Raw genomic sequence first — 13,738 nt, forward strand, 5'->3', positions numbered from 1 at the left:
TCTGGAACAAGAAATTAGCTTTTTTGCAAGATAATATGAAAAAAACTTTTATGCATTAATGATTATTATTTTATAATCTAACCTGTAACGTTTTGATCTTCAATTTCCAGGTCTTCCTTGGAGTCTTTTGGAATTTCTGTTTCAACTATAGTGTTCTCAGTAGGTTCAGATAATAAAACATGAATTAAATAGTTAGTTTTTGTATTTTAAAACATTATTCCATTATTAAGCTTTTACAAGAACAAAGGAAATTTCAAAAAACTACTTATATTGTGTGTGCTATGTCTAATTAGGAAGATTACACGGACCAGGTGGTAAGTAGAATCCGCAGTGTTCACTCAGAAAAATGAGGCACTCAAGGATCTCTTCTATGCTAGACTCTGATTGTTGCTTTAAATGAAGTATTTCCATCCCCAGAAAGATTGTTGAGGAAATAGTCACTGCTTGGTTTAACAAATGAAACCTGGACATAAGTAATTTTTTTTATATAATAGCCAAAATAAAAAATGGGGGGCTTTGCTATACTGGCTCTGTGCCCAGGGATCACTCCTGGATGATTAGATGGGGTACTGGGATCAATTCTGGTTATGCTGTGAGGAAGGCAAGTGACAACTATACTATTTCTACAGATCCCTGAGAGAAAATTTGAAGTGTTAATAAGGCCCTGTTAACTTAGATTTATATATAATAAATATAATAATATATATATGAACTTAGACCTACATTTAGATAGAAACTCCAACTCCCTAAGCCGTGGATCTTTGCCAGACCTTCCAGTCTTTCACTCCTGCTCTTCGTCCCCCCCTGCATTCCTGCTCACTCCCCGCAGTCATACTCAGTTTTTTCCTGTACCAGATGGAGATATACTTCCCTTTGACCTTTATATTAGAGTAATCTTTTCCTAGGTCTTTTCTAACCTTCAGTTTATCCTCAAATATAAGGCCTCAGGAATGTTTTTTCTTTGAGCTTGTTGCTTGGTTTACCCCTTCTAAACTATTTCTGCAATGTCTTCCTTGCTTATTCATTCATTCATCAATCACTAATTAAATATTGCTGTAGTGTCTTCATAGAACTCAAAGCTATCAACAATTATCTTAGTTATTTAATGTTTATTCTTGTTTTTCATCTCATAGTGGAACAACTTCTAGAGGACAGAGATGTTATTTTTAATCACTTCTGAATCTTTTATACCTAGAGCAAAGTCTGTGACTTTGCTTGGCACTTAGAGGAATTTAACTTGATAAAGAAATGAATGAATTTCCAATGTATACTTGTTCTGGGATCACAGTCCAATAAACCTAGGACCTACTCCTGACTCTGTGCTCAGGGATAAATCATAAGGGTGCTTAAGGGAAACATCTGGGGTGTTAGAGATGAAACCCAGGTTGGCTGCATGCAAGGCAGTTGTACTATCTCTTTAGCACCTGCTTATTAATATATGTATTTATTATATGGCATATATTACTTAGGATGATTTCTTTTGTCTATATCCTACTTTTTCCTCTACCTACCTCACCAAACTAGACTTTATAGGTAGGCCTATCCTGATAGCTATTTGTTCTGTGTAGGTGCAAAGAATTTTATACTCAAAATGGCCTCACACATAGTTTAATGCTTGAATACTCCTTGGTTAGTATTTTATTGTCATATTTTTGTTTTGGGGTATCACCTCAAGGTATACAGGGGCTATTTTTGGCTTTGTGCTCAAAAAGTCTAGGGATCAACTGCAATACTGGGATTCAATGGAGGCTTGATTGTGTTCAAGCAAGTGCATAAGCTATATTCTTTTTCACTCTCTATCCCTGGTTGTCAATTTTGATAATTTTATCTTTTTTTTTTTTTTTTTGCCATACCCAGCAGAACTTAGGGATTACTTCTGGCTCTGCATTCAGAAATTACTTCTGAGGGCCGGGCGGTGGCGCTGGAGGTAAGGTGCCTGCCTTGCCTGCGCTAGCCTAGGACGGACCGCGGTTCGATCCCCCGGCATCCCATATGGTCCCCCAAGAAGCCAGGAGCAACTTCTGAGTGCATAGCCAGGAGTAACCCTGAGCGTCACAGGGTGTGGCCCAAAAACCAAAAAAAAAAAAAAAAAAGAAATTACTTCTGAAAAATGAAGTCATGAAATTTCCTTATACTTGGATGGACATAAAAAAACTATTATGTTGAGTGAAATAAGTCAGAGGGAGAGAGATAGACACAAAACAGTTTCACTCATTGGAGGGATTTAAGAAAAATAAAAGACAGTGTTGTAATAAAACCCCGAGACAATAATAATGAGAAAGACCAGAAAGACCAGCCCATTATATAAAGCTTACCCTAAAGAGTGGTGAGTGCAGTTAAAGAAATAAACTACACTAACAATGATCATGACAATGGTAGTGAATGAGAGAAATAGAATGCCTATCTAGAAAACAGGCCGGGGTGGGGGAGGAGTGAAATGAGGGGCATTGGTGGTGAGAAGGTTGTACTGGTGAAGGGGTGTGTTTTTTTTTTTTATAACTGAAATCTAATTACAAACATGTTTGCAATCATGGTGCTTAAAGAAATATATTATTATAAGGGAAAAATTACTCCAGACAGGCTTGGAGAACCACACGGGATGCCGAGGATTGAACATGGGTCAGCTGAGTGTAAGGCAAATACCTTACCCACTGTGATATTGCTCCAGCCCCTGATAATTTTATCTCTAACTCATCTTTTGTTTGAAAAATCCAAAGGAATTCTGGTGGAATAATAGATCTTGCATGTAAGAAGATATGTGCACAGTATATATTTGCCATTCCTTATCAGTTAGATCTTATGAACATTCCAGATGTTCCAGGGAATCTACAAAGTGTGTGATTGACTGGTGGGCAGAAGGAACAATATGACATCTCAAGTGAACACATTTTCCCTTAAAATGTAGAATAGAAAATAGAATTTTACTTGATACAGAAGGTAATGACATTAAATGTGATATACATGGCCAATAACCCCATAATATTCTTTCTTACTCATATTATTTTCCTTGTATTAGATAAACACTTATGGTGAAAATGATTATATAGAATCAATGGAAAACAAGAATCCAAGGTTCTGCTTCCTTTCAGTCTTTTCTCAATCATTAGGTAGCTAAAGGCAGAAGGTAATGGTAGAACTTGTGATTTAAGAAAAGAAATAGGCTCTGAAGCATGGCAGGCAGCCATTCTGGATTCCCTTCTCAACTCTCCTGTGTCCTGCTCTGTGGTTCTCCACCCTTTGTTCCCTGGGGGCGCTTCTTGGGGGATGACCTTCCCACAAAGGGTGGAACCAGAGAAGTGCAACCACTCCACTTCGTGGCCACATGCATCTTCTAGCCAATGAACCCCCCCCCCCAAAAAAAAAAAAAAAAACCATGTAGGAAAAAACCATACTACAAGCATGACAATGGGGAAACAATGCAGGCCAGCACCATGCATAGAAAATGAAGATGGCAGCTCTGATGACCTGAAAAGTCCAACCACCTAGTTAGCATCTCAAATAAGAAGTGTAGAAAGGAAATATGGAGGATATTCATAGAACTCAAAAAAGCATAAGTCAAGCTGAACAAACCACAAAGATAAAAATCAGAAACCTCCAAACTGAAATAACAGGACTGAAAAACTCAGTAGATGAAATGAAAACCTTAAAGCCTCTCCAACAGAGTAAAAGCAGCTGAGGACAGGATCAGTAAGCTGGAAGATGAGATACAGAACAACTCCATACAGCAAAAGAGATTGGAAAATAATCTTAAAGCAAGTGATCAGACAATAGAAAAATATTTTAAAAAATGTAAACAGATGAAAATAGAAGTCTTTGGTAAATTCAACAGAAACAACATAAGAATTATTGGAGTCCCAGGGACCCAGGAAGAAAATCCCCAGGAAGAATCAACAATCAAGGACATCATTATAGAGAAATTCCAGAGCTAAAGACCTCAAGCAACCAAATCCTACATGACTGAAAAATATCAGCTAGAAGAGACCCAAGGAGGAGAAGCACCCCAAGAGACTTCTAGTAACAGTGACGAATCCCACAGATTGTAATAGAATGCTGAGGCAGCAAGACCACAGAGGGAAATTACATTCAAAGGAACATACTTTGCAAGAATAAACATTAAATAACTAAGATTTACAGCACACCTCTCACAAGAAATCCTCAAAGCAAGAAGGCAGTGGTGGAATATAGTGACAAAACGCAATGAAATGAATGCTTCACCTAGTCTACTGCATCCAGCCAGACTCACTTTCAGGTTTGAAGAAAGTATACACAGCTTCACAGATAAACAACAACAGCTCAGAAACTTTAAAGACTCAAAAACAGCTTTAAAAGAGTAATTGAAAGGTCTACTTTAAGACAAGACTGACAACAGATACGCCAATCTTTTACAGAAAGATGACAATTAATCCAATGACAATTATCTCTCTTAATGTCAATAGACTATTAAGGGACACAGAGTGGCAAAATGGATCAAAAGCTGATCCAACATTCTGCTTCCTATAAGAAACACACCTGAATAGTTAGAACAGACATAGATTCAAAATCAAAGCTGGAAGAAAATCATTTAAGCAAACAACTTTCTTAAAAAATGCTAGAGTACATAATTAAGGATCCAAACTTCTCTCTGGGAGCCGGAAGTTTCAGCAGGCAACCTGGGGAATGCATGGCTCCATACCATAGGCTTTTTGGCCAAGTTTAGAGGAAGATGCAGCCTCTGGCTGCCCCCCCACAGCCTTCTCTCTTCTTCTTCCCGGATCCCAGAGTTACCCGTGGCCACATGCTCAGGGTGCCAGCCAAGTGGGTTCCAGCGAGCAGTTTAAAGGAGACCCCAGGCCTCCCCTATCCTATTCTGGGGGTGGAGAGAGGGGACTGGTGAACTTCCGGCTTCCAGCATAAATAAGGATCCAAACTCCTCTCTGGGAATGGAAGCTTCAGCAGGCAATACGGGGAATACATGGCTCCATGCTGTAGGCTTTTTGTCCATTCTTAGGGGAAGATGTGGCCTCCAGCTTTCCCCTGCAGCCTTCTCTCAATACCCATTCTCAAAATTTATATAGATTTATAGGATATCATAAGTTTAATCCACTTTGCGTTATACAGTACAGATAGATAAATAGGACATCAGAGGTGTTTATCTATGTTTACAATATACAGAATATCTATGTTGTATTATTCCCTTCCCCCATTGGCCCACCACCTTACAGGCTCATTTCTAGTCCTTTACTCTCACCCCCACTGTCTATTACCCCACATGTAATCATTTTTACCCTCAGTTCTTTGCTCCTAATGCAGCAGGTTATTATTCTCTCTCAAGCTAACTGCCAGCCAGCTCCCAAAATGAAAAAAAATTGACTCTCTGCCTGAGAAGAAACCAAAACACTGTTCCTATCAATCCATTATCAATGTAATCCTATCCTCCAATATAATAATACTCCTATCCAATAATACTCCTATCCTCTAACTCCCTTCATTAGGTACCTGTAGATGTATATAGTGAGGGAAGAGGGAGATGTGGGCATTGGTTGTGGGAATATTGCACTGGTGACGGGGTGGTCTTTATTTGACTGAAACCCAAGTACAAACATGTTTGTAATAAATGTTTAAATTAAAAAAGAAAATAAAGAACTAAGTTATATTAATATATGCAAAAGACAATATTCTGTTGCATATGTAATCTGAAAAATATTGATTGTATAAATTTAATTGTATAAGAATTATATATTATATCTGAAAGATGACACTGGTAAGCATAAAATGTACAATAAAATTCATATTAGTAAGTTAAAACATATATCATCTATACTTAGATTGGTACTAAATAATAAAAAAATACATGACAAATTTAGAGATTATCTATCAAAAGAGAGAACTTGAGGGGTTGTTGTTAGCTTCGGACAAACCGCAGTTTGATCCCCTGGCGTCCCATATGGTCCCCCAAGCCAGGGGAGACTTCTGAGCACATATCCAGGAGTAACCCCTGAGTGTCACTGGGTGTGGCCCAAAAACCAAAAGAAAAGAGAGAGAGAACTTGCTTTAGTAATGTTAGTGTTCTTTCCTCCTAGTTTCCTAACAATACAGGCCTATAAATACTCTAGGTGGTTTTGAGTAGCTGTCCTGTGACTTGGAGGTACCATCTCACAGCTTTTAATACTTCCATCTATTAACATGTCCACACATAGAGATATAGATGCATATTTTTCACCAATGAAATAGGGTGGAGTTCAGTATATATATATTTAATAAAGTCTAACCTGATTCAAAGGTCATTTCAGGGGTCTCAGTCAGTTCAGACTCTTCTGGTATTGTTTCCTTAGCCTCCTGATCTGTCACCTGGGTTTTAGATAATTTCTGATCAAACTCATTTTCAGCATCTCCTTCAGTCTCAACCTCTGCTTCTTCTATGTCTAGGAAAAAGATGAGAAGAAATAAACTTAAGTTCATTCAGGTCAACAAATATACATTTATTTTTGGGCTTCCCAAATAGTACTCATGGGTGTTCCAGGGATTACTCCCAGTGATACTTTGTCAACTTTGCCAACTTTTGCCTGCCAAAAGATGGAAGTGCTGCTAAGGTATGTGGTACTTTAGTACTTTAGGACCTATAAAGTCATACCTACAATGCCTGGAGGTTGTGTGGTGTCAGGGATCAAACCTAAATTGTGTATGCAAGGCATAAATATTGATGTTAATGAGGGATACAGATATGTTACTTATACATTTTACACATTAAAATACTTGCTGACAAGCAAGTTGAGTAAATATGTAGTAAATTGAGTAAATATGTAGTAAATGTCTTGCACACTGATGACCCAGGTTTGATTCCTGGCACCCTATTTGGTCCCCTGAGAACCAGTAGGAATGATCAGAAATAAGCTCTTCCAGGTATGTCTCCAACACCCCCAAAACCCAAAAACCAAAACATGCAATGTAGCCCTTTAAAATACAGCTGCCAAGAATAATAACCATGTGCTCAGAGTTCTGGGGGAGCACCAGAATAATGGGTCACTCAGAAAGAAATATCTTACTGAATCCAAAATATTAGAATAGTGAAAAAATGGAAACAGACCAAATGTTCATTCAGTAAGAAAATGGTAAAAACTTGCATTATCTGACACATGATCATGAGCCATGAAGTTCTTGGGTCCTTGAATGTGGCTAGTACAGATATAAAAATACACACTAGACTTCAAAAACTTGGCATGAAACATGGAACATAAACACTATCAATGTTGGTAAACACATGCTAAAATAATGTTTCAGATATCATATAGTAAATAAAATATAGTTAATTCCACCTATCACTTATAAATTTTTGTGTGACTCCCTTTTAATATTTCATTATGCGTCTATTGAGCAGCACTAGACAGCTTAATATATATTATCATGCTCAGGGATTACTCCTGATTATGCACTCTGACCATATGTAATCTGACCATGTTCAGAGGACCAGAGTATGCCAGGGATCAAAACTGGGTTGGCATCATGCAAGGCAAATGCCCTACTTGTTGTGCTGTTGCATTGGCCCCTCATGTGTTTTCTTGAAGCTACTTAAAAGCAATGCACCCTGGGCTGGAGCAATAGCACAGCAGTAGAGCATTTGCCTTGCACATGGCTGACCCAGGATGAACCAGGGTTCTATCCCCAGAGTCCCATATGGTCCCCCAAACCAGGAGCAATTTCTGAACACAGAACCATGGAGTAACCTCTGAGCGTCACCAGGTGTGGCCAAAACCCAAAAACAAACGAAAAATAAAAAAGGAACCATAGACTTGTCAATATATATATATATATATATATAAGTTAAATAATTTTAAATCGAAGTTTATGTTGCATAATTGAACCATAAAATATGCATAGAAATCTTTCAGGAAAATGGGTAAATAGTGACTTCAGGAAATATTATGGGAATATCTTCTCCCAGTAAACACCTATCTTGAAACTGATTCTAGGGGTGTGCAATAGTTCAGGCCTTAGAATTTTAATTTAAATATGGATGATTCAATATTTAGAGAAAAGCATTTTAGAGTGTCCTTACTCCTGAGGCCCAACCAGAAGTGCAGAGCATTTGGCTTCCAATGAAATAATCTGGATTGTCTGAATTTAGTGTTATATGGAGGATTTTATGGTGAGATATCCAAACAGCATTAGCATTTGCCAATACTATTAGGGTTTGGAATGAAGTTATATAGTCTACAATAGAAACTCAATATGTCTTTAATCTGATAACTCTTATGGCTAAAAAAGGGTTCTATTTCTGAAATATGTATTTATGTTGTTATAAATAGGTCTTAATTGTACCTAGGTTAGGTACTTTATATAATGTGGTGGTTATTTCACACTTTGGCTGTGGTTTATAATATAGTGATAAACTTAGACACTTTTGTGACAGTCTATATGATTTATGGACCTTAATTTATTTTTATTTGTTATTTTTATTTATTTATTTTTGCCACGCTCAACAGTACTTAGGCTTACTCATGTCTTATCTGTGCTCAGGGATCACACCTGGACGTGCTCAGAGGATCACATGTGGTATATGGCTTTGAAATGGTGCCAGTCACCTGTAAGACAAGTGTCTTAACCCATGTACTGTCTCTCTGACTCCATATGGACATTTAGAGGTCCATAAAACACACAAAAGTATACAAAAATCAATTATAATACACTGTGATAAATTATTAATATATCAAAGCATTTTTTGTAACACAGGAAATTTGTGAATTGTTACTAAAGTATTATACAACTTGAAATAGCAGCTAGTTTATTCAGAAAATAATGATATGCATACGTAGACTATAAAGTTAGAATATGATATAAAATATATTAATTTCTACTAGTGCTAGAATGAAGGTATGCCAATACTATTGTGGCTTATCACTTTGTTGAGGAAAATACTATGTTTTTAGTTAAAGATAATTCAAAATAATGTTGTAGTGAAATTTTCTCTTTCCAGATCTTTTCTATTCACTTCAAAGACCACGGGTTAACAACTATGGCTTCAAAATAAATTTCAGAGTAAGGTCTTCTGTATTGGAGGTGATAGGTTAAGTGACAATAAAAAGGGCACAATGGAGTTTTGATTTTTTTTGTTGTTGTTTTTTGGGTCACACCCGGCAGCACTCAGGGTTTACTCCTAGTTCTATGTTCGGAGGTCACCCCTGGCAGGCACAGGTGACCATATGGGATGCTGGGATTCGAACCACCATCCTTCTGCATGGAAGGCAAATGCCTTATCTCCATGCTATCTTGCCTGCCCTATTTTTGCTATTATCTTAACTCATGTAGGATCCTGCTAAATGAAGTAATTCAACAGTTTAGTGGCATCCATGATAAGGACAACCAATTGAACTACACTGTCCCACTCATCTCAGTAGGTTTTTTGAGTAGGGTTTTATGCCATAAGCCTTTCTCCTATAAACTCATTGCTCCAACAACCATATAATTTATTATTAAAGTTGGAACACATTGAGAATGAAAGGGTATCAAATACTTCAGGGCCAAAGATAAAAATCTGGTCTTTCATGGACCAACTGGGAAATAGGCTCATCTTGTCAATAACTGACATTAAGAACTATAGTTGCTAAGATAAAGGAGGAGGGAAGGGGCAATCTGATGAAGGGTGTGGGTTTGGAACATTAATAATACTGTAAATCACTGTACATAAAAAAACCCAACTACAATTATATAAGAACAGTGGTGAAATTGTGGACATTTTAATAGTGGGTATTTGCAGTAATTTTATATATCAATATGATGAATATGAATGCTATTGTAACCATATTATTTAAATTAGAATAAAATAAAAATTTAGATATTATTCCAATTTCAGTAATAACACAAATTAAAATGACAAACCATTAATCATACCAATATTTTTACTTCTTGATTTCTTCATTAATTCAAAACTTTTATTCTTTTCTTCTATTTTCAGTAACTCCTCTAACTTTCTGAAATAGAAAGGTCCAAATTTTAATTATCTTTGTACATTTATACATCTCATATTATTATTAAATTGAAGACTTACAGTGATAAAAAGTAAGGAGTAAATTGCTTATACTACTCAAAATCATTTTTATTATAAAATACTTTATTTAAAGACCATAGATGTTCATAATACATTTGTTTTTGTCATTCCATACTCCAACATCAATCCAACAACAAGTGTAAATTTCCACCCACCATTATCTTTGAATTATGTCCATTTTCAAGCCCCCTTGGCCGACATTAAATAATACATTTTATATTCCTTATTGAAAGGTAAATGGTAATAAAATTATTTTTAGAAAGTACAGAAAAAAAGGCAGAACCATAATGCCATGAGAGGAGCTCAATAAGAGGTAATCAGGGGCCAAGTTGGAACATGGAATAGGTGGGACCAGTGCATTATGAGAGAAGCAAGGGCACTCTACACCCTACAGCAGCACATTTCTTCTTGTCAATGAGCCCTAATACAACATATTAAAAAACACCATCACACTGTAAAGGTCACAATGAGAAAATGATGCAGAACCACACAAAGCTTAATGAGTAAAGATGGTAGTTTTGAAGACACAATTAGTACCAGCCACCCATAGAGCCACTATAATAAGGATTTTAGAAAGGAAATGATGAGGATGTTCAAAGATGTTAAAGAAACCATGAAACAAACCAAATGAATAGCCAATAAGACTGAAGATATGAGAGTAGAAATGAGAAAATTTCAAACAGAAATAACAGGTCTGAAAAACTTGATAGATAAAATAAAAAAACTCACTGGGAGGTCTTCTCAGCAAAGTAATAGTTGGAAAAAGCAGAGTAAGTGAGCTGAAAGATGAGCGGCATAACACAGATACAACATACAACAAAAAGGTTGGAAAGAGCCTTAAAATAAATGAACAGAAGATGGGAAAAATCCTAAAAATAAGCGAGAAGATAATAAAACTCAGGGATAAGTTCAATAGAAACAATAACTATAATTTGAGTTCCAGAGACCCAGAAGAAAACCTCCATGAAGAATCAATAGTCAAAGACATAATGCTAAGAAGTTAACAGAACTGAAGAGTGCATGTACCTGCATACTGGATGCTAGAAAAGTACTTGCTAAAACAAACCCAAATGAAAGCATTCCAAGGCAATAATAGTTACAATGATAAAGTCACAGAGCTAGAATGCTGAGTGTAGCAAAATCAAGAAGTACAATCATATACAAAGAAGCATCCTTTAGAGTTACAGCAGATTTATCACAAGCAACTCCTAACGGTCAAAGGCAGTGGTGGAATAAGTGAAAAAAAAAATCAATTAAATAAATATTTCACCAATTATTCTTCACCTAGCTAGATTTCATTCAGATTTGAAGGAATAATACACAGCTTCATAGATGAAAAACAGCTCAGAAATTTACAGACTCAAAACAAACCTTAAAAGAAGAATTGAAGGATTTAATTTAAGTCAAGGCAAACCCCACAAAAACACCAAACTTTTACAAAAAGATGACACAAAATCCCATGACAATAGTCTCAATATTATCAGACTAAATGCAGCAGTTAAGTGTCACAGAGTGGCAAAATGGATTGGAAAATCAATTCAATTATTTTCTGCCTGCAAGAAACACATCTGAATAGCCAGAGCAAACACAAATTCAAAATCAAAGGTTGGAGGACAATCCTTTGGTAAATGACTTCCTTGAAAGGCTGAGGTGGCCATACTAATATCAGAAGACACATATTTTAGGCTTAAATAGGTTATAAAAGACGGAGATGGGCATTTCTTGAAAATCAAGGGATGTGTACATTAAGAAGACATCATACTCTTAAACATATATGCACTCAATGAGGGGTTAGGAAAATACTTAAAACAACTGCTAAATAAATAATAAATAAAATATATCAGTGGCAACACAGAAGTAGAGGCAATCTTCAACACCACCCTGAGACCTCTTGATAAATCAACTACACTAAAATTTTACTATGACATACTGACTTTGAAGGAAGAAATGGAAGAAAATGATTATATATGTGTAAAAAATTAAAACATTTGATGATAGATTTGAAGAAAGACATCAATAACAACACAGCAGTAGTGGGAGACTTTGACAATGTCCTATCAACCCTAGATAGGTCAACCAAGCTAAAACTTAATAAGGATATAACTGGCCCTGAAGGAAGAAATGGAAAGAGTGGCTTGTTGTGTGCATATATATTATATATCATGTATACATGTGTATTTTTCATATATATGTATGAAAAAGATATATGGCTTTTCATACATAGAAGCCTGAAAAACACATTCCTAGAAAGCTGAAAACACATTCTTCTCCAATGTGCATGGGACATTCTCCAAGATAGACCATTTGCTAAGCCACAAAACATACCTCCATAAAATCAAGAGAATAAAAATTTTATCAACTACCTTCTTAGATTATCATGGACTGAAATTAGAGGTTAATTACAAACAGACACAAGAATAAATTTTAATACCTGAAAATTTAACAGCTCACTGCTGAACAACCAGTGGGTCAAAGACAAAATCAAAATGAAAATCATAAGATTCCTGGAAACAAGTGAGAATGAAGAAACAAATTATCAAAATGTGTGGGACACAGAGAAAATGCTATTGAGAGGAAAATTTATATCTTTGCAAGAATCCACTAGGAAGGAAGGAAGAGCCTAAAAAAGTGACTAAATAGTACAGCTTACAAATTGACAAAAGATCAAAAACCTATTTGCTTGTCCCAAATAGGCAGATGAAAAATAATTAAAAAAAAGCTCTGAGCAGAAACCAAAAATAAAAAACCCAAAAGATCAATGAAAGAGTTGGTTCTTTGAAAAAATAAACAAGATCAATAAACCACTAGCAAGACTCACAAAGAAATAAAGAAAAACTGAATAAACCAAATTAGAAAGGAAGAGGAGGAGGTTACTACAGATACTGCAGATCTCTAATCTCTAATCTGTAATCAGAAAACTCTATGCACAAAACAAGAGAAACTGAGGAACTGGAAGAAATGGATGAATTCCTGGACTCTTATAACCTACAAAGTCTAACCAAAATGATCTGGAATATCTGAACAAACCTATCACTATTGGAGAAATTGAAATGGTAATAAGAAAGCTTCCCCAAAACAAAAGCCCAGGCCTAGATGATTCATTAACAAATTCTTTCAAATCTTAAAAGAGGACACATTGCCAATCCTTTTCAGGGTTTTTCCATGAAACTGAAGAAATAAAAATACTTCCAAATAGTTTCTCTGAAACTAACATCACCTGACACCAAAAGCAGACAGAATGCCAAAAAAAAAAAAAAAAAAAAAAAAAAAGAAAATTACAGGCCAATAACCTTGTTGAACACAGCGCAAAGATTCTCAACAAAATTCTAGCAAATAGGATCCAACAGTTCATCAAGAAGGTCATACATTGTGACCTAGTAGTGTTCATTCTAGAGTTGCAAGGATAGTTTAATATAGGTAAGTCAATCAATTTGATACACCACATCAACAAAAGGATCATATTAATAAATGCAGAGAAAACATTTGACAAATTCCAACACCATTTATGATAAAATTCTCAACAAATGGGAATGAAAGGAATTTTTCTCAGTATAGTCAAGGCCATTTACCACAAGCCCATGGCAAATATTATACTCGATGTGGAAAAATTAAAACCCATTCCTTTAAGATCTGGCACAACACAAGATTGCCCCCTCTCACCACTTCTATTCAACATAGTACTTGAAGTACTTGCCTTAGCAATCAGGCAAGTAAAAG

The 13,738-nt window shown here is 35.9% G+C and overlaps 1 protein-coding gene across 1 annotated transcript in view; it reads right to left on the bottom strand.

Annotated features, from left to right (window-relative positions):
- The window catches only part of AK9 (adenylate kinase 9), a 190,930-nt gene that overhangs the window by 88,663 nt on the left and 88,529 nt on the right, over positions 1–13,738 (bottom strand). Inside the window, 3 exon segments of the mRNA XM_049772605.1 lie at positions 83–172; positions 6,249–6,401; positions 9,865–9,944. Coding sequence (XP_049628562.1) covers positions 83–172; positions 6,249–6,401; positions 9,865–9,944 — 323 coding nt within the window.

This window comes from Suncus etruscus, chromosome 4, assembly GCF_024139225.1.
Source record: "Suncus etruscus isolate mSunEtr1 chromosome 4, mSunEtr1.pri.cur, whole genome shotgun sequence".
Classification (NCBI taxonomy): domain Eukaryota; kingdom Metazoa; phylum Chordata; class Mammalia; order Eulipotyphla; family Soricidae; genus Suncus; species Suncus etruscus.